The following is a 21,017-nucleotide window of genomic DNA, read 5'->3' as shown; positions in this document are numbered from 1 at the left end:
ATCTCGCACAACAAACACTCTACTAGCTATTGCACTTGCAATGTGACGTCAGCACATCAAAACAATATCTGCACTCTTTCTCTTCATTTTCACATTTTCAACTGGTGAGGATGTAACTTTTTCTTTGTAGCCTTTTGTTTATTGTGAGTTGACAGGTGGTGGAGTACTATCTGCCCCCCAGGTGGTGGAGTACTGTCTGCCTTCCAGGTGGTGGAGTACTGTCTGCCTTCCAGGTGGTGGAGTACTGTCTGCCTCCAGGTGGTGGGGTACTGTCTGCCCCCCCCCCCAGGTGGTGGAGTACTGTCTGCCTTCCAGGTGGTGGGGAGCTGTCAGCCCCAGACAGTGAAGCACTATCTGCCACCAGGGCAGGTGGAGCACTCTCTTCTCCCAGGTAAACTTCATATCGAAGTTTTTACACTCTTATCCCAAAGGATTTGAAGATGATCGTCGACTTTCCCTTCTCTCTCTCGACCTTCCTTTCAGCTTTAAAAAAAATCCTATGTAATCTGTCTTTTCCCTAAATGATATTCCTCTTTTGTTTTGATTTACTTTGTTCTTTTATCTGTCTTTCTTTATTAAACCTCTCTCTCTATGTAACTGTCTTTAGCACCGTGCACTTCACATGACAAGTTTTTGCTGACATCAGAAAGAGTCGTATTGGTTTATTTTGCGTTTCTCTAAATAGAATTAAAAATATTCGTGTTTCGAAATTGAGAGTTGATGATCAAATTGAAAGCTTACATTTAAATGTTAAAGTGTCGTATACCTTGATTAAACTGTTTAATTTTCTTAATTACTATTGTTATTGTACAATATATTTTATTATGTAGAAATAGGTGTAGCAATTATAGGAATAGCAACAATAATTAAAGTATTATTATTATGAGTGATAGTAACGGTCATAGTAGAAGCAGTAATGGTTTTTGGAGTAGACTTTTGGTTGAATTACAATGTCATTATTATATATTGATATTGATAATATAATAAAGAGATTATGGTAGCGTCTGGGATCCTCTCGGACTTAGGTTCGAACCCTCGTCATGGCTCTTGTGGATTTGTTCAACACCCACAGAGTTTAGTCACATTCATAAGCTCTGGAAAACTTTACCAAGGCATAATTTAATGGCAACTATTATACCAAAAGCACTCTTGCCAACGATGCCTTTTTAATTCAGTGATGAGAAAAAACTCACGGAAATTTAAAACAAATCTCAGTGACAAGTTTCTCAATCCTAATATATCCACCAAAACTTTTTGTTCTCATTTTATTCGTGCAGCAAAATCCAGCCTGATAAAGATGAGAGAGGCCCAGCTGAGTCATTAGCCCCCCGGGGAGCCAAAGTTAGGCCATTATCTCACAGCCGATAGGTCAAAGATCGTTAAAGACGATCGGAATTCATTTTAAAGATCAAAGTGAGAGTAAGGATGCAGCTTTTTTGACTATGTAATTAAGGTGTTAGACACCCATGGCTGACTTCCTGCGACATTACGGACTCAAGTTCCCCGACTTGGATCATTTCACGACAAGAAGCCTCCAGATTTGTTTCAGAAATCGCCATCATCACTACGACATCTATACGTCGTCCGATCTTGCAGAGTTTCATCATTGCTGGAGTTGGCTCCTGAAGTGGTGCAATTGGCTAAGTTTTATTCAATATTTACAGATGTTCCTTTGCTTTCAGATGCTGATTGTGATACTGATATTACTAGCAATGCTCTTGCTAGTACACAAGATTCTCTTGTGTCCTGATACTCCCAGCGCAGCTGTTATTGAAAGACCAATGTTGTTATTCCTGTGATATGTGACACAGGAATGCCACGTCCCTCTAGCTAAACTGGATCGATGTTGGCCCTCTTGTGTTAATGTGAACCCAACGCCGCACCTCCCGGTGATGCATGGAGGGTGCTATGAGTTACAGCCTCATAGCACACTCATGTATCAAGTCCTGTTTTATGAAACAATAAATTCGTGTGTAATAGATCCTGTGATGAAGAGGAGACCTGTAGCGTGTTATGAGTTACGTTCTATACTCGTATCCACATAAGAAAATTCTAGTAATAATGGAAACTGGAAAAAGCCTACTGATAGCTCCTGTATAAACCCTCCCCAAGCTTCTGGGTACACATGTCTACCCTACACTTGAAACAATATATCGGAGCACTTAAATGGGTGTACGTTTGCTTTTGACAGCACGAGGATTAAACGATATGCGGCTTACTAACGTTACAATATTAGAACTAAGACCAATTACTTCAAGCTCCCTCGTGACTCTTCTCAAAGTAATCCCAAGAAATCACACAAAGTAACCCAAAGATCACACGACCGCCCTCGACCAGTCTGCCAGAGCGACTGTGTTGAGGGTGTTAGTGTGAGCATCACGACCCCCAGAGGCAGACTGGGGTCACTAGAGGTTGTTCTAGTCTGATTCAGCATTCATTAATCATTTACGAGCCCATGCACATATTTCTTGGGTCATGGAGACTTAGTCTGCATTCATTAAACAGTTTACGAGCTCGGAAACGCTGCGAGGTCGTCCACAACCCAATGTTATTATTGTTATAGACAACCTTGGATCCCTTTAGAGCTCTTAAACGGCTTCATAAATGCAAACTAAGATGCCATGATTAAGGAAAGATGCAAAGGTTACGCTAATGATAATTGAGTGTTTGATGAATCTGGTGTCAGGTGGGGTATGGTCTGTGCCTGGATGGGCATGGTCTGAATCTGGAATGATATAATCTCTGCCATACACCACATTAATTGAACACATAACACACAAAGAGATTTTACATGGTAAAGCAAAAGTGTGGTGTGATGCATATTTTATGTTTGTTGGTCTTCAGAAGTGCACCCTGTCCGCTGTACCGTCAACAACCGCACCTACGACGATGGAGAGTCCTTCACTCTGGACTGTCGCACCCAGTGTACCTGTCAGGTGAGTCCCTCTCTCACACACCCAGTGTACCTGTCAGGTGAGTCCCTCTCTCACACACCCAGTGTACCTGTCAGGTGAGTCCCTCTCTCACACACCCAGTGTACCTGTCAGGTGAGTCCCTCTCTCACACACCCAGTGTACCTGTCAGGTGAGTCCCTCTCTCTCACACCCAGTGTACCTGTCAGGTGAGTCCCTCTCTCACACACCCAGTGTACCTGTCAGGTGAGTCCCTCTCTCACACACCCAGTGTACCTGTCAGGTGAGTCCCTCTCTCTCACACCCAGTGTACCTGTCAGGTGAGTCCCTCTCTCTCACACCCAGTGTACCTGTCAGGTGAGTCCCTCTCTCACACACCCAGTGTACCTGTCAGGTGAGTCCCTCTCTCACACACCCAGTGTACCTGTCAGGTGAGTCCCTCTCTCACACACCCAGTGTACCTGTCAGGTGAGTCCCTCTCTCACACACCCAGTGTACCTGTCAGGTGAGTCCCTCTCTCACACACCCAGTGTACCTGTCAGGTGAGTCCCTCTCTCACACACCCAGTGTACCTGTCAGGTGAGTCCCTCTCTCACACACCCAGTGTACCTGTCAGGTGAGTCCCTCTCTCACACACCCAGTGTACCTGTCAGGTGAGTCCCTCTCTCACACACCCAGTGTACCTGTCAGGTGAGTCCCTCTCTCACACACCCAGTGTACCTGTCAGGTGAGTCCCTCTCTCACACACCCAGTGTACCTGTCAGGTGAGTCAATCTCTCACACACCCAGTGTACCTGTCAGGTGAGTCCCTCTCTCACACACCCAGTGTACCTGTCAGGTGAGTCCCTCTCTCTCACACCCAGTGTACCTGTCAGGTGAGTCCCTCTCTCTCACACCCAGTGTACCTGTCAGGTGAGTCCCTCTCTCACACACCCAGTGTACCTGTCAGGTGAGTCCCTCTCTCACACACCCAGTGTACCTGTCAGGTGAGTCCCTCTCTCACACACCCAGTGTACCTGTCAGGTGAGTCCCTCTCTCATACACCCAGTGTACCTGTTAGGTGAGTCTCTATTTCTGTCTGTCGCAGAAAGTCAGAGTCCATCACTTTGTGAATCCTAATTGCAGATTCTCGCAGCCATTGTGCTTGTCACATGGGTTACTGTCTTTCTCTGATACCAACTACATCTATCATCCGTAATCACCTTGTAATAGTTTTCCTTCTGCCTCCGAAGGTTGTAAGGAGTATTATAGCGAAAAGCTTCAAATACATTACAAATGTAAAATTTAATTTAGAGAGTTTTTCAATTTTCTTCTCACTTTTCTCTCTCCCTTTACTCCCATCTCCCTTTCTTCTCCCCTCTTTTCCCTCTCTCTCTCTCTCTGAGTATTTGTGTGTATATATATATATATATGTATATATATATATATATATATATATATATATATATATATATATATATATATATATATATATATATATATATATATATATATATATATATATATATTAAAGATCTTTGTAACCCATATGTAACTCCTTTTTTGTAACAAAGTTCAAATAAAGTAAATATATATGTATATATATATATATATATATATATATATATATATATATATATATATATATATATATATATATATATATAGTACTCTCCTCCCCACAGTTCAATATACACTGCTTCCCAACACTATATTCTGCGTCGTCGTTCACTTTGCTGTTCACAGAGCCAATAAATTTCCCTCCCACTGGCCTGGATTCCACGCCCCTTTTTCTAAACCTTTATATATTGCGCCGAAATCCCTTTTTGTCCTTTGCCGTCCGCACGTTTTGAGCTCTGATCTTACTCCATTAATTTCAAGACCATTATTATTGTCTTTCTGGCCAATGTTAAATATTTAGAAATTCTGACTAACTCATGATATCGTATTATGCACATTTATGGGAAATAATTTTAGCATACAGAGTAATCTATTAAATTTAATATTTAAAATATTATCCTGTATTGTAGTATATTGATGGGTTACAAATGTACATTATCCTTTTCCTTAAAATATTATCCTTTATCTTAAAATGTTATCATTTTTCATGCGAATTTTTCTTTTGCCTTAAAATATTGCACTTTACCTTAAAACATTATAATTTTCTTAAAATTTTATCCTTTATCTTAAAATATTTTTTTTTACCTTACTATATTATCCTTTTGCCTTAAAATTGTTTCCTTAACCATAAAATATTATTCTTTACCTTAAAATATCACCCTATACCTAAAATCAATTTCTCTATGATTTCAAATACTGCAATGTGGCCAAATCATATTACCCCCCGTGATCTAAAACATGTATAATTTCGAACGCAGCATTTCCTTATGCTTGTCCACTTCGTGACCCCTTCCGTGTCTGTGTCCGCCAGAACGGGACGTACGCGTGCGTGTCGCTGTGTCCCAGTGAAAGCATCCCGCCCAGCGCCCAGTGCCATAACCCACACCTGGTCACAGTGCCAGGCCAGTGTTGCAGGGAGTGGATGTGTGACACCGACCCAGGTCAGTACACATATGAAATGGTAACTATATGCAGGCGAGGAGTCACAATAACGTGGCTGAAGTATGTTGACCAGACCACACACTAGAAGGTGAAGGGACGACGACGTTTCGGTCCGTCCTGGACCATTTTCAAGTCGATTGTGTCATTTTCAAGTCGTTCTCACAATCGACTTGAGAATGGTCCAGGACGGACCGAAACGTCGTCGTCCCTTCATTTTCTAGTGTGTGGATTGGTCAAAATGGTAACTATTAGTGAAATTGGTCACCGTTCATAGTAACTACTTGCATGCTACAAGCATGACAGATAAGTATTAGCTTAAGTATTAACTTCTAGCACACCTGGTCATCATGCTACTAGGTAACTACTACCATACCTGGCAACTAACATTCCAGAACGGAGGTAAGGAATGGTGCCCATCCAGTTAGAAGGCCGGGAATTGAACACGAGCCTGTAAGAGACGAGGACGCCGACGTATCGCCTAGTTCAGGTTGTTAGACAAGGCCCGGTGAGTATGTGACTCAAAATAGTATATCTACGGACACAGCTGCGATCCTGGACTAGAAATGTAATCCAGATTGGGAAACCGATTTTTAATTGAATACAATCGTGAACCAGGAACGGTGAAGGGAACCGCGGAAAAGTGATAAAAGCAATAACTGCTGAAGTTATAATGATCTTGGGACACAGCGGGGGAAGAAAGTAATACAGCGGATACAGTTTTTTTTAAGAGATACCAAATTAGAATTAGAGTTGCAGCAGATATAACAAGGTCGCGAGCAGCCCTTACCGCCTCCGCGGCAGCCGTGACTCGGAGTAATTCTTATATTTAAGACTTTATCGACGCAAAGTTGGGCCACAAACCACTTCTGGAGTGGCACTTTTGTGAGGAACTCCTGTGAAAAGTTTGGTGCCTCTGAGGCAGACATGAACTGGCATCGCCTGGCGAATACTGATGACTCACTTCTGGTGGAGTGGGGTGGGGATAGTTAGTGGGGTGGGGGGGGTAGCTGGGTGGGGGCACACTGCTAGGTGAGTATTATAAGGTGGGTGGAAGCTGGGTGGGGGCACACTGCTAGGTGAGTATTATAAGGTGGGTGGAAGCTGGGTGGTCGCACACTGCTAGGTGAGTATTATAAGGGAAGGGGGTAATCACAGAAGCTGCACATTGTTAGACGAGAGTTATAGAGGGCGGAGAGGAGGGATAATGACTGGGGCAGCAACCCGTCCTCTTAAAAATAACGTCGCTTTTCGCTCGTATGCGCGCTATGGCCAAAAGTGGACGTAATTTGAAATGAAATCGACTCACAAAAGTGACGTACTGTCCCGTTTTCTGTTTGAATCGTCCGGCTTACTCGGAAACGTTAGGAGAGGAAACTTTAAATTAACGTTTTTCATAACGTTTTGAAACTTTATGAGAATTTCCTGCCCACCTAACCTACCAGAGGACCCTTAACTTACTGTTGTTGAAAAAAATAATCCCAAATTTATTTTCATTTTCAAATTACGTTCACTTTCGGCCATACAGGCAAACGGCCAAAAGCGACGTTCTTTTTAAGAGGACAGATTGGGGGCAGACATGCTGGGGGACACGCTGCTAGGTGGACACCAGAGGGAAAGACACAGAGCCGAATGAAGGCACAGGGGACACTCTTACCGGCCCCCATATAGGGACTGGTGGGGAAGATATAAGAAGACTCATATACAGTCTTCTTATAGCTGTTAAGAACCATCTTAGGGATCTTATAGTCTCTTAAGAAGACTCATATAGCCAGTCCCCGTCCTCACCTTAATGACCTGAGTGCGGAAAGGCTTCTGTCTTACCTGGAGTTTCGAAGAAATCTCAATCCAAAAAAATACGAAGAAATCGTCTAGTGTGTCACGACACGATTTCATGACGAGAATGGCGCAAATTTATTGGCCAAAGTTATGACGACTCTTTGAAGGCGAGATGTTCACTGGCATTCAAGTTTATGTGAGTGTTTCTGACTGCGAGATGTAATGATTTTTCGTGATAAGTGGGGACCACCTTCTGCAAGGTACGCTAGTAGATGTGTAAAAATAATGAACGCCTGAAAGCCTGATTCGGTGTTCTAAAGCAGTAACACCTGAGCATCGGCAGGTGATTAGTGCTTACCTATTAATGGTGAAGTATTAGTGACTACGAGGAAGTGAGGTCTAGCTCTTCATGTTCCGCCGCCTACTAGCTTTGATTTAACTGTTGCGTCCTAACTGTTCTGACGTTCGAATTCTCTGAGGATGCAGGTGGTTTCCACAACTTCTTCCTTCAGTGCGTTCCATTTGTTCATCTTGTCTATTACCGTGGGTATCTTGCATGTTGTGATCATATCTCCTCTGATTCTTCTCTAATCTCGGATTGTGAGATTTGGTTCCTTTAACATGTGCTCGTAACTTAACCTTTTTAGTTCTTTTGATTTTGAGTTTCACACGATTCGAATTCTAGGCCGGTCCTGCGTATTCCAGTACCAGTCTAACATTGGGTGCATTGATTGCCTTGAAATAGTCATAATATAGGTTTCTATATAATGTTCTAATGTTTACCAGCGTCTTATATGCCGCCTATGTTAGCCTGTTTAAGTGTACCTCTGGTATCAGTGTTGGAATTTTTTCAACTTTCAAATTTTTTTATGTCTCATTCCTGTAGTTACCTTTCCCTTTATGTTGTGGATACCTCCTGGTGTCCCTTCTATCTCTCCCACCTTCACTATCTTACATCTCGTTTGGTGGTTGTGGTGGTGGTTGTTGAGGTGGTGGTTGTCGTCGACGACGTCATAGTGGCGGTGTAGGTGGTGATGGCCTTGTAGATGGTGGTGGAGGTAGTGAACCCAACACCAACACTACTAGCTTCCCACACCAATAACTTACACACCTGCCAGTGGGCGGGAAATTTATGGCTGGCGATATCAACAGACCAATAAAATATCACCGTATCGTTTGTTACATTTTTCGAGGACTGGTGGCACGCTTTATTCACCAAGGTGGCATTTATGGCTCCACTGACATGACTGGTGGTGGACAGGTGCCTGGTGGGGTGGCGGTCCATTGACATGACTGGTGGTGGACAGGTGGGGTGGCGGTCCATTGACATGACTGGTGGTGGACAGGTGGGGTGGCGGTCCATTGACATGACTGGTGGTGGACAGGTGCCTGGTGGGGGGACGGGTCCACTGACATGACTGGTGGTGGACAGGTGAGCGGTGGGGGCGGGTCCACTGACATGAACGGTGGTGGACAGGTTAAGGGGGGTTCAACAGACATGACTGGCACTGGACAGAAGAGGGATGGGTGAGCTTGGATGACATGACTAGGGGTGTACAGATAAGGGGGATGTACTCCATTGACATGACTGTCGGTGGACAGATGAGTAGTGGCGAGGTTCCGTTGACATGACCAGTCATTTACTAGGTAATATAAAATCACGATGCTCAATTAAAATATAAATATAACAATGTATAATTAGAGCAATTTTCCTCCATTATTATAATGAAGTGTTATATCAAGACAGGTGTTAATGTGTGCTTCACAAGGTACATGCTCCCCAACAGTGACATCTGTGCTTCACAAGGTACATGCTCCCCCATCAATGACATCTGTGCTTCACAAGGTACATGCTCCCCAACAGTGACATCTGTGCTTCACAAGGTACATGCTCCCCCATCAATGACATCTGTGCTTCACAAGGTACATGCTCCCCCATCAATGACATCTGTGCTTCACAAGGTACATGCTCCCCCATCAATGACATCTGTGCTTCACAAGGTACATGCTCCCCCATCAATGACATCTGTGCTTCACAAGGTACATGCTCCCCCATCAATAACATCTGTGCTTCACAAGGTACATGCTCCCCCATCAATAACATCTGTGCTTCACAAGATACATGTTCCCCATCAATGACATCTGTGCTTCACAAGGTACATGCTCCCCAACAATAACATCTGTGCTTCACAAGGTACATGCTCCCCAACAGTGACATCTGTGCTTCACAAGGTACATGCTCCCCCATCAATGACATCTGTGCTTCACAAGGTACATGCTCCCCCATCAATAACATCTGTGCTTCACAAGGTACATGCTCCCCCATCAATGACATCTGTGCTTCACAAGGTACATGCTCCCCCATCAATGACATCTGTGCTTCACAAGGTACATGCTCCCCCATCAATGACATCTGTGCTTCACAAGGTACATGCTCCCCCATCAATAACATCCGTGCTTCACAAGGTACATGCTCCCCCATCAATGACATCTGTGCTTCACAAGGTACATGCTCCCCCATCAATGACATCTGTGCTTCACAAGGTACATGCTCCCTGTTAACGACATCTGTGCTTCACAAGGTACATGCTCCCCCATCAATAACATCTGTGCTTCACAAGGTACATGCTCCCCCATCAATGACATCTGTGCTTCACAAGGTACATGCTCCCCCATCAATGACATCTGTGCTTCACAAGGTACATGCTCCCCCATCAATGACATCTGTACTTCACAAGGTACATGCTCCCCCATCAATGACATCTGTGCTTCACAAGGTACATGCTCCCCCATCAATAACATCTGTGCTTCACAAGGTACATGCTCCCTGTTAACGACATCTGTACTTCACCATGTAACACCAAGAGTGTGTGAACGTGTGAACATAAAACACTTTGCACCGGCTCCCACCTGGGTTATATAAACAACATCAGTCACACAGTGATTCAGTCATTAACTCCCTCGCTGATATACGGACCCTATAATCACCAATACACTAGTATGAATAATGAATGGGATTTATACACCACATAGATCAAAATAAATATCAATGCGTTCATGTATTTTTTCGAGTAATTAAGAGTGTATTGTTGAGTTTAACCGATAATATCATCCCGTAATATAGTTGGTAAACTATTGGGATATGGTATACTGCTGCTCACAGTATATCAGTATACTCGGATAACGCTTCAAAAATCAACATACGTAAATCTTTGCAGAAAGGAAGGGAAGTATCAGGATAAAGCGCTAATTACAACTATATAGCACTTGGAAAGGGTCAGGATAAGGGTTTAGGATGAGACGGGAGGAAGGAGATGCCCAACCACTTGGAGGGTCGAGGATTGAACGTAGACTTGCATGAGGATCCCCCAGGATGAGTACCGATCAGTGAGTGACCGAGTGTCTCCCCCCTCCCCCAGGTAAGGCTGTGGGTCCCCCAGGATGAGTACCGATCAGTGAGTGACCGAGTGTCTCCCCCCAGGTAAGGCTGTGGGTCCCCCAGAGTGCGAACGAGGGTCCGGCAAGTGGTCCCGGTGTTCACTAGAGAGCTGCGGCGCCGGCGTCTCGGTCCGCTGGTCGACTGACAACGCCCGCTGTCAACTGATCAACCAGACTCGTCTGTGTCAACTGCGGCCGTGTCAGGACCTCCGCCGTCAGCAGCTGACGACGCCCCAACACCAGCCCGGCTATGTGCGCGCCTCCAGGAAGCACCACATAAGGGTAAGTGATGCAGAAACACTCAATTATACGTAAATAACCACTTTATGAGTAATTCACGTTTTAAATATCTTGTTGCAAGTCTATGGAATAAAATAAATTAATAATGCTCTTAGTTGCCTATTTATGACTCTTTTTAAGACGTAAATAGGCAACTTTTTGAGACGTAAATGTGCCTATTTACGTCTTTTTTTCTTGTTACCGAGTTGCTATTTTAATGAACGCCCATTTAAGATATCCTTTGCTATAAGAGTATAAAAGTAGTGTAGTGTTTGTTCACTTTTGTTGCTATCAGACGTCTACTTCCGGTATTACTGATTTGATTCACCTCGTGTTTGCCTTTTTTTTTATCCCCTTCTGCTATGTCCCCTTCTGTTTTCTCTCTCATGCCTCCACCATTCACATGTGCTTCTTATCTATCTACGTTGCCTTATCTGTTTCTTTTTGTTGCTTCTCGCTATCTGGGGTCTCAAGTTGTTTATCGCTGCCTTTTATTCTTGATATCATAAGTGGTTCTTTATTAGTGAAAAGCCTTATTTTAAAGGCCTGAGAATATTATTTTTTGTCTTATATATGGGTTATCTTGCTTTCCTCTACCTCAAGGTTGTTATATTCTCTCACCATTATTGCCTAGTCGTCATGTATGCTTTTCAGTGGTTCTAACTCCCGACATATTTAATATAATTGAACCGTCTATCAGTGTTACTTACTCTATGTCTGAATGTCTGTCGGTGGCATCCTGTACGTTTCTTTTCAGTCCCAGCATCCCACCTTTCAATCCCAGCATCCCACCTTTCAATCCCAGCATCCTACCTCTCAATCCCAGCATCCTACCTCTCAATCCCAGCATCCTACCTCTCAATCCCAGCATCCTACCTCTCAATCCCAGTATCCTACCTCAATCCAAGCATCCTACCTCTCAATCCCAGCATCCTACCTCTCAATCCCAACATCCTACCTCTCAATCCCAGCATCCTACCTCAATCCCAGCATCCCACCTCTCAAACCCAGCATGCTATACCTTCTCCGGTACTAGTTCTGGAGAGAACGTCACCTCATCCTTCACCTACGAAATACCGCTCTCATCTTGCGCATCTGTCGCCTATTTCCCTCAGAGACCTCACAGGGAGTCATTCTCCTCGACACTTCTATTACAGTGAGGGTGTCGTGCTTGTGGGTTTATGAGGCCGTAAGTTCCCCTCACTATCAGTGCCACGCCCGTTGCTCACTTAGTGGCGTCTTCCACCATATTCTTCACCATATATATATATATATATATATATATATATATATATATATATATATATATATATATATATATATATATATATATATATATATATATATATATATATATATATATATATATATTACAATGAAGGTGAAAAACATGGGGGGATACATAAGGGATAAACATAGGGGCTGCAGAAGGCTTATTGGCCCATACGAGGCATCTCCTATCTAAACACAAAGATTAATCCAGTGTAATTGGCAATCCAGTGTAATTTTGCCAATTACACTGGATTAATCTTTGTGTTTAGATAGGAGATGCCTCGTATGGGCCAATAAGCCTTCTGCAGCCCCTATGTTTATCCCTTATGTATCCCCCCATGTTTTTCACCTTCATTGTATTATCACCTGACCTAATGCGGGTATAAAATCAACTAATATATATATATATATATATATATATATATATATATATATATATATATATATATATATATATATATATATATATATATATATATATATATATATATATATACTAAACACAAAGATAGTATATATATATATATATACTATTGAATGTGACTGAAAGGGTGTGATCAATTATTCTAGCACATATCTTCTTTATATTTTTCATTTCTTCACTGTAAAAGGTAGTTGAAAATATAACTCTCCACAGTTCAGTTTATAGTTTTATTATGGACTGTCGCTAAGAGATGCGTTTCGTTGACCCTTGTCAGCATTTTCAAAGACAGGGTAGGACTGAATACAATTTTGACTGGAGGGACCGAATATACCACCGTGAGAGAGGTGAGGTGTTGCGGGTCCCAATAGGCCCACTGCAGGTTACCCAAAATTCCTGTGCATCAATGATTATTTCATAGTGTCAGTATGTCTTTGGTGATGATGTGATTATGTGTAGAGACTATATGTGTTATTTAATGAGGGTCTTGATGTTTATGTATTATCAGACCCCCCTTGAAAGAGATAATGACGGATATGTACTGAGATTATAAGAGCGTGACAAGAGCCGACATGTGAAGGCATAGATCATGACGTCTCTGCCAAGACGTTTCGCTTGGTGTCGAGGGAGTTCACAGGAGCAAGTTGGGGGGGGGGGTCTTCTTGCTCTTAAAGTATATTATTAACTATATCCTCTGCTTGTGTCGATAAGGAGTCACGTTTTTATCAACACTGTCTTTCAGGACTCTTTCATTTTCGTTTTTTGAGCTGTGTAAAAGAAGTTTCTGTAGAATATTTCAATAAGAGGGACCGGTAATATGTCGTTTGCATTAGCGGTCCCTCCAGCCAAATTGCATTCAGTCCTACTCTGCCTTTACAAATGTTGAAAAGGGTCGACGAAACGCATCTCTGAACGACAGGAAATAATAGAACTGTAAACTGAACTTTGGAGAAATCGTTTTTCAACTTCCTTCTGAAGTGAATACCATACGGATTATAGAGGAGATTCGCAGGCGATAAGTCACAATAACGTGGCTGAAGTATGTTGACCAGACCACACACTAGAAGTTGAAGGGACGACGACGTTTCGGTCCATCCTGGACCATTCTCAAGTCGATTGTCATTGTATTCGTGCTAGAATCATTGATCTCACCTTCTCTGTCATATTGCATTCCCCAATGCTAGCAACAATGTTAGTTTCACAGTTGAAATTTTGCAGCCTTTATATGACTAAATTAATACGCTGAAATTCATTATTTTTTCCTTGTCGAAACACGTGTGCGGAAACGTTAAAAATGCGCTTTCTATTACAGCACCACAATGCTGGCCTCACAATTGTGTCTGTTATGCATAATGGTGCTAAGGAATTTTTTGTGTTTGCGGATTTCCATTAACGTTTGAGTAATTACTAATTGTTGACCAGATTGCCTTGCCGTGTAGTGTAGCCCGACCATCCTGTGTACAGTCTAGTATAGGCTGACCATCCTGTGTGCTGTCTAGTGTAGGCTGACCATCCTGTGTGCTGTCTAGTGTAGGCTGACCATCCTGTGTGCTGTCTAGTGTAGGCTGACCATCCTGTATACTGTCTAGTGTAGGCTGACCATCCTGTGTACTGTCTAGTGTAGGCTGACCATCCTGTGTACTGTCTAGTATAGGCTGACCATCCTGTGTACTGTCTAGTGTAGGCTGGCCATCCTGTGTACTGTCTAGTGTAGGCTGACCATCCTGTGTACTGTCTAGTGTAGGCTGACCATCCTGTATACTGTCTAGTGTAGGCTGACCATCCTGTGTACTGTCTAGTGTAGGCTGACCATCCTGTGTACTGTCTAGTGTAGGCTGACCATCCTGTGTACTTGCAGCGCGGGCACACGTGCAAGGCGACGCAGAGGAACGTCAAGGCGGTACGTCTACGCGCAGGTTGGTGCGTCAGCGAGCGTCGCTACAGACCCAAGACGTGCGGCGACTGTCCTGACCGCTGTTGTACCGTCCACACCTCAACTACCATCTCCATCGCCTTCCTGTGTCCCCTCCACGCCAACACCAACCTGCTCCCCGCCCCCCACGCCGCCCTCACCGGTGCACGCCCTCACGCCCACCAGCCCTCCACGCCCTCTCCCAGCGTGTACGACATGATGGATGAAGGTCAACCGGTAGAGGAGGCTGTTCTCACCTCCCCACAGCGCTCACGCCGCGCCCACAGAGTCTCTCACGACATTAACTTCATCTACGACGACCTAAACACCGGCGACAACCCCCAGGACAACGAAGACGACCTAAACGACGAGCCTCTACTTGAACACGAGAACCTGACGGTGGAGGACGACACAGAGTATGACGACATTAAGAGCGACAACTACGAGATTGTCCACTACCAGGTGGAGTGGATCCTAAGGTGTAAGTGTAGTGTCACCTGCGACACCCACGACCCCGCCAATGACACTCCTCCACCACCCACAGCAACCCAACGTGCCACAGAAAAGCGAACGTAACGACGAGGCGTCGTTGACAACTAAAGGCCTTCACTATTTGCCGAGCAATGCACTCTCGAACTCCCAAGGGTCTCGAACTTCCTAAAGACCACAAACTTACAAGGGCCTCGAACTCCCAAAGACCTTGAACTCTCAAAGACTCTTCAAAGGACTACGAACTCCCAAATACTACGAACTCCCAAAGGTCACGAACTCCCAAAGACCACGAACTCCCAAGGGCCTCGAACTTCCTAAAGACCACAAACTTACAAGGGCCTCGAACTCCCAAAGACCTTGAACTCTCAAAGACTCTTCTAAGGACTACGAACTCCCAAATACTACGAACTCCTAAAGGCCACGAACTCCCAAAGGCCACGAACTCCCAAAGGCCACGAACTCCCAAAGACCACGAACTCCCAAAGGCCACGAACTCCCAAGGCCTCGAACTCCCAAGGCCTCGAAGAATGAAATTTGCGTAACAACACGGCACCTGACGAAGTCACAGCTGCGACGAATGAGTCAGTGTATTTCGTGCTGTTATTAACAACCTGTGTTTCTCTGGTGAATCCTCAGCACATACATCCAGAAAATGTAAGCAAGGATCATAGAAGTGTACATATATATATAACACATGGATGTCTAATAATGCTTGGGCTCTAATGTATGTGTTCTGAGGTGCGTATGCGTTTCTGGCAAGTAGTGTATAGCAAAAGATATATTTACGACGCACTAAAAAAGTATACATATCTGTGCGTCTCCAATGAGTCACCAAGTGCAATTGTTGTTCTGGACATGTAGTGTAAACATGTCACCGGAACCTCTTCCCCTTCATGCTGCTGATTTTCCCCTAAAAGTTGTGACATAAACTATGCTGATGTGTGTGTCGATATATGTATCTAGTTATAATAAATAAAAATATACTCTATATTTTATATATGTGCTAGCACGATTGTCAGTAACTCGTAGTGTTTACCATGAGGTAAGAGATTGAATAAGTAAAATATTATACACTTTTGCCTATAAAATTGGGAAAATAAACGCAGGTTTGGACGCACAAGGATATTTAACTGACGTGTAGTTTCACAATACCTTTTAGCGTCGTACAGTTGCTCGCCCACTACCAGTTTATGGTACATTGGTTCCTGCACTGGTGGCCTTCCTCTGTGTATCAATAGTGGTGCTCTTGGTGGCCCAGAGGGTGACGACAGCCCTTAAAGCTGAGAAACTCTGTTACCATCGTGAAGAACACAACAATGGCCTCCTCAGTGACCTCGTTGACTGTGTCTTGACGTGGAGATAAATGGATATTGCCCAAGTCCTCAGTAACTAACATTCATACCAATTATTATGGAGCTTTTTTTGTTATGAAATAGATATCAATTAAGTTGTCTCCACCTGATAACATTACATAAATACTTCAATGATGAGTTCCATATCATGGGACAACTGGTTTAGGAAGATAGATCTATCTTGAGGTTATCTTGAGATGATTTCGGGGCTTTGGTGTCCCCGCGGCCCGGTCCTCGACCAGGTCTCCACCCCAGGAAGAAGCCCGTGACAGCTGACTAACACCCAGGTACCTATTTACTGCTAGGTAACAGGGGCATAGGGTTAAAGAAACTCTGCCCAATGTTTCTCGCCGGCGCCCGGGATCGAACCCGGGACCACAAGATCACAAGTCCAGCGTGCTGTCCGCTCGGCCGACCGGCTAGATAGATACACAAAATTATTTTAAGGAATATGCAAATGCGTTGATTATTTTATGAATTCAGATATCATTAAGAAAATGATAGCAAACATATTTTTGTAATCATGAGAGATGTGTATCTAAAACTAGTTAAAAAAACTTAACAATTATGTGAAATAACTTCACATCACAACTTTGATGGATCAAAGCTGCTCCCTTTAGATATTAGAAGCCTCTAGATATGTGTTGGCTTTATAATCAAAGATTAATCTAGGGAATAAAGTGTCTAGGATACGGATGGATTTTGCCTTCTACTTTTACTTCGACTAAATCTCACTACAGAGAGTGTCATCCGTCAGGATCGTCACCACCATTTCCAGCACCACCACCACTGTCCCCATCTCAAGAACTATCACAACCACCACCACCACCACCACTACCATCACCACCATCATCAGTACACAGACACGCACCGTTGTGACGCCTCAAGGCAACACTGACACGGAAGGCAAGTGTTATCACAACACGGAGAGGAGCGGTAAGTGCCGAGAAGCAGATTGGAAGCTGCCTGTGTCATCCTGCCTCTGTGAAATCCTCGCTTCAAATTCCTTCAAATTTTATCTAATATTTGGCTCCTCGTCAGCCTCGTGCTCGTCTGAAATGACTATCTCTCAAATGACTATCAAATGACTATAGGAATAAATGTTTGCTCGGTAAATATTTCCACTTCAGCTGGAACGTTTACTGCTACACGGCACGTTTCCATATAAACGTTTGCACGCGGGGAATAGATGCTTTTCTACACAACTATTCATCATGACTGATATTGCTGTACAAATATTCACATATCCTCTAGGTGTGTGGACCGTGGTCCACACACCCGGCTGTCGGTCCACTAAGTGTGCCGGCAGCCTCATCCACTTAGACGGCTCTGTCACACGAATGGCCGTGTCAACTAAGATGTATGTCGCTTGTACACGGACGTCCGTGTCCACTAAGATGTCTCTTGTACACGGACGTCCGTGTTCACTAAGATGTCTCTTGTATACGGACGTCCGTGTGTACTAAGATGTCTCTTGTACACGGACGCCCGTGTCCACAAAGATGTCTCTTGTACACGGACGCCCGTGTCCACTAAGATGTCTCTTGTACACGGACGCCCGTGTCCACTAAGATGTCTCTTGTACACGGACGCCCGTGTCCACTAAGATGTCTCTTGTGCACGGACGCCCGTGCTGTTCACAAAGGTATCTTATATCCCACTTGGACATCACGCCTGCAGGTCGAGGACATTAGAAACTCATCTTCTCCTAGACAACAGTGAGTCTCTCTGAGCTGTGTGAAATGTTATGCATGCATCCAAGGCAAGAATGTTGTTTTAATTTTCACCCTGAAATACTTGATGAGTACGAGAGTTTCATCAAAGAACACTGCAGGTCCTTCAAGAAGGTAACCTCTGGATAGTCTAGAAAACACATCCTTTATTTCTGAACTTAATGAAGAATACGCATTAAACTAATATCAAATCCTGGTTTAGTGTAAATTAAAGGAAAAAATAAGAACGTATAGGAAATATAATGAAAAGGAAAGATAAGGAAAGGTAATTAGGAGAAGAAAGCGCAAAGCCATAATGACTATACAGAACTTCGAAAGAATATGATGACAAGGAGCTAAGATATGAGGACAAGGAGGAGAGATATGAGGACAAAGAGGTGGAATATGAGGACAAAGAGGTAGAATATGAGAACAAGGAGCTGATATATGAGGACAAGAAGAAGGGATATGAGTACAAAGAGATGGGAAATATGAGGAAAAAGAGGTAGGATATGAGGACAAGGAGCTGAGATATGAGGACAAGGAGGAGGGATATAAGGACAAAGAGGTGGGAAATGAAGAAATGAATATCGACATTTAACGATACGAACGATACTCAACCAGTTGAACCACTAAAGGGGGGGGAGGGATCGAACGCCGACCTGCAAGACGCGAAAGCACAGCTCTACTAACCATTCCAAGTGGTAAGGACCAATAACAAGAAAACTGGTGTTTATATACTCATTCTATGTGTTTTAAGCGTGATACAAATGAACACATTTAGACAGAGACGCCAGTTTGGCACTTTAAAAAAAGTATTCACTCATAACACTTACCGCGACTGTCAGCCAAATATTCTTTAATTATTGGGACTTTATAAACTCGAACCGTTTTACAGTTCTGGGGACAAGAACGTTGTGAAACTTCAAAATGATGAGTTTATTGCAAATAAAAGCGACTTGATGAATCACAAGTGAGTATTGATTTCTTCCATGTGGATGGATATGCGGCTTGCCATTTTGATGAGGATAATAACTTAGGTTAAATAACTTGCCTTGAACGTAACAAGATTATACAAATCGTTACAATTCTTGTTGGGCTAAAGGAAAAACTATGCAAGTTTAAAATACAAAAAATGTATAAAATATCTTTTCTAAAAAAATTCCATATTGGCGAAACATGCATAAAATAAGAATGATGAAACAACCATTGACTAAAAGCAAAACACATTTTTTAGATTACAAATTAACATGAAATTATAGCAAATTTGTAGTACATATAATTACAAGGAATATATAACACAGACAAGAATAATTAAAAAACTAATTTAAAAATAAACTGTGTATCATCAACAGATTCAAGGGGCAGCCTGGATGACTTTCACGTCGAACACGCAGCTCATGTAACAGGGGACAGTTCAATATCTGACTTACAACAGGATATCAACATACTTATCAACCAGCCATCAATGTGTGTGTTGAAGCTGACCAGAATATTTTACCATGACTTTACGAACAAATGTATTACAATAAAATATAGAATTTTTACCACTCTCGCAATCAAACTAATTCACGGACACACACACATACAGAGAGAGAAAGAGAGAGAGAGAGAGAGAGAGAGAGAGAGAGAGAGAGAGAGAGAGAGAGAGAGAGAGAGAGAGAGAGAGAGAGAGAGAGAGAGAGAGAGAGAGAGAGAGAGAGAGACAGACAGAGACAGAGAGAGAGAGAGAGAGAGAGAGAGAGAGAGAGGGATCGAATAAGCCAATTTAAATCATAACATCTCTTTGTAGATGATTGGGGCGACAGCTGATGGAACACATGTACGACACCCGGAGTTTCTCCCCCTGAGGTGAGAATTGGGCCAGTCTGAAGGAGGTTGAGAGGACCTCGGGCTGATGGGCCGCCTTTTGTTGCTTAAAGGATTTAAAACGTGAGAGTCCACGAGTGAGAGAAATGGACGTGGGAGGCAGACAGAGAGAGGGAGAGAGACGGAAAGACGGGCAGGAGAAAAGTAATGGTTTAGGAGAAGGAGACGGGTTGAAGAGAGAGAGTTAAGGTCTGGGTAAGAGTGGAAAGGGTTGAGAGAGAGGTGCTGGATGCAAGAAAGAGGAATTGAAGAAAGGAGAAAGAGAAGAAAATAAATTGGGGCAAAAAGATGAATGGATTTGGAAGAGGGGGATTGGGACTGGTGGAAAAGGGAAAGATATTGAAAGAGAGGGAAAAGGGTTGTAGGAGAGGAGAAAAAGATCAGAGGAGATGACGAAGTATTGCTGGAAACCGGTTGGAGAAGAGGGAAAACGGAGACGAGACACACATCACATAACATACACATACATGCAAGACTCTCAAAGGTCTGGTCTCAACATTCCCAACACAATATCTACCTTCTGAAGCAAAACATACGTAAATAAAGGCAAAATAGGCCTACTGAAGCGTACAAATGTAATAGGGACGATCGTAGAAAACAGTATGAACAACAGTGGTCGGATCAGACGGATTGTAACGGATACATGGACCTTCAAGCAACAGGCTTTTCAGGTCAAATTATAACAGAAGACTGGCTTCAGGCCGGGCTTGGGGAGTAGAACTTCTAGAGGCTACATCGGGTATATTACGGGAAACACAAACGCCATAGACACACAAACGCTGAGGTCGGTCCTGAGTCGGTAAGGTGTGACGGGAGGTGGGAAAGTTGACCAGACCACACACTAGAAGATGAAGGAACGACGACGTTTCGGTCAGTCCTGGACCATTCTCAAGTCGATTGTCGGTGTGAAGGAGTCGATGTGTCACAATCGACTTGAGAATGGTGCAGGACGGACCGAAACGTCGTCGTCCCTTCACCTTCTAGTGTGTGGTCTGGTCAACATTCTTCAGCCACGTTATTGTGATTCATCGCCTGCAGGTG

At 43.5% G+C, this 21,017-nt stretch overlaps 1 protein-coding gene across 1 annotated transcript in view; it reads left to right on the top strand.

Moving 5' to 3' along the window:
• LOC123754017 (CCN family member 2) overlaps nucleotides 1-16,174 on the top strand; it is a 106,305-nt gene extending 90,131 nt beyond the window's left edge. Inside the window, exons 4-7 of the mRNA XM_045736128.2 lie at nucleotides 2,845-2,936; nucleotides 5,323-5,452; nucleotides 10,711-10,949; nucleotides 14,498-16,174. Coding sequence (XP_045592084.1) covers nucleotides 2,845-2,936; nucleotides 5,323-5,452; nucleotides 10,711-10,949; nucleotides 14,498-15,127 — 1,091 coding nt within the window. The 3' untranslated portion in view covers nucleotides 15,128-16,174. The remainder of the gene's footprint in view (nucleotides 1-2,844; nucleotides 2,937-5,322; nucleotides 5,453-10,710; nucleotides 10,950-14,497) is intronic.
• Nucleotides 16,175-21,017: the final 4,843 nt, after the last annotated feature.

The sequence above is a fragment of the Procambarus clarkii genome, chromosome 6, assembly GCF_040958095.1.
Source record: "Procambarus clarkii isolate CNS0578487 chromosome 6, FALCON_Pclarkii_2.0, whole genome shotgun sequence".
In the NCBI taxonomy this organism is placed as follows: Eukaryota; Metazoa; Arthropoda; class Malacostraca; order Decapoda; family Cambaridae; genus Procambarus; species Procambarus clarkii.
Note: the sequence above shows the minus strand (reverse complement) of the source record. Positions and strands in the feature narration are given on the sequence as shown.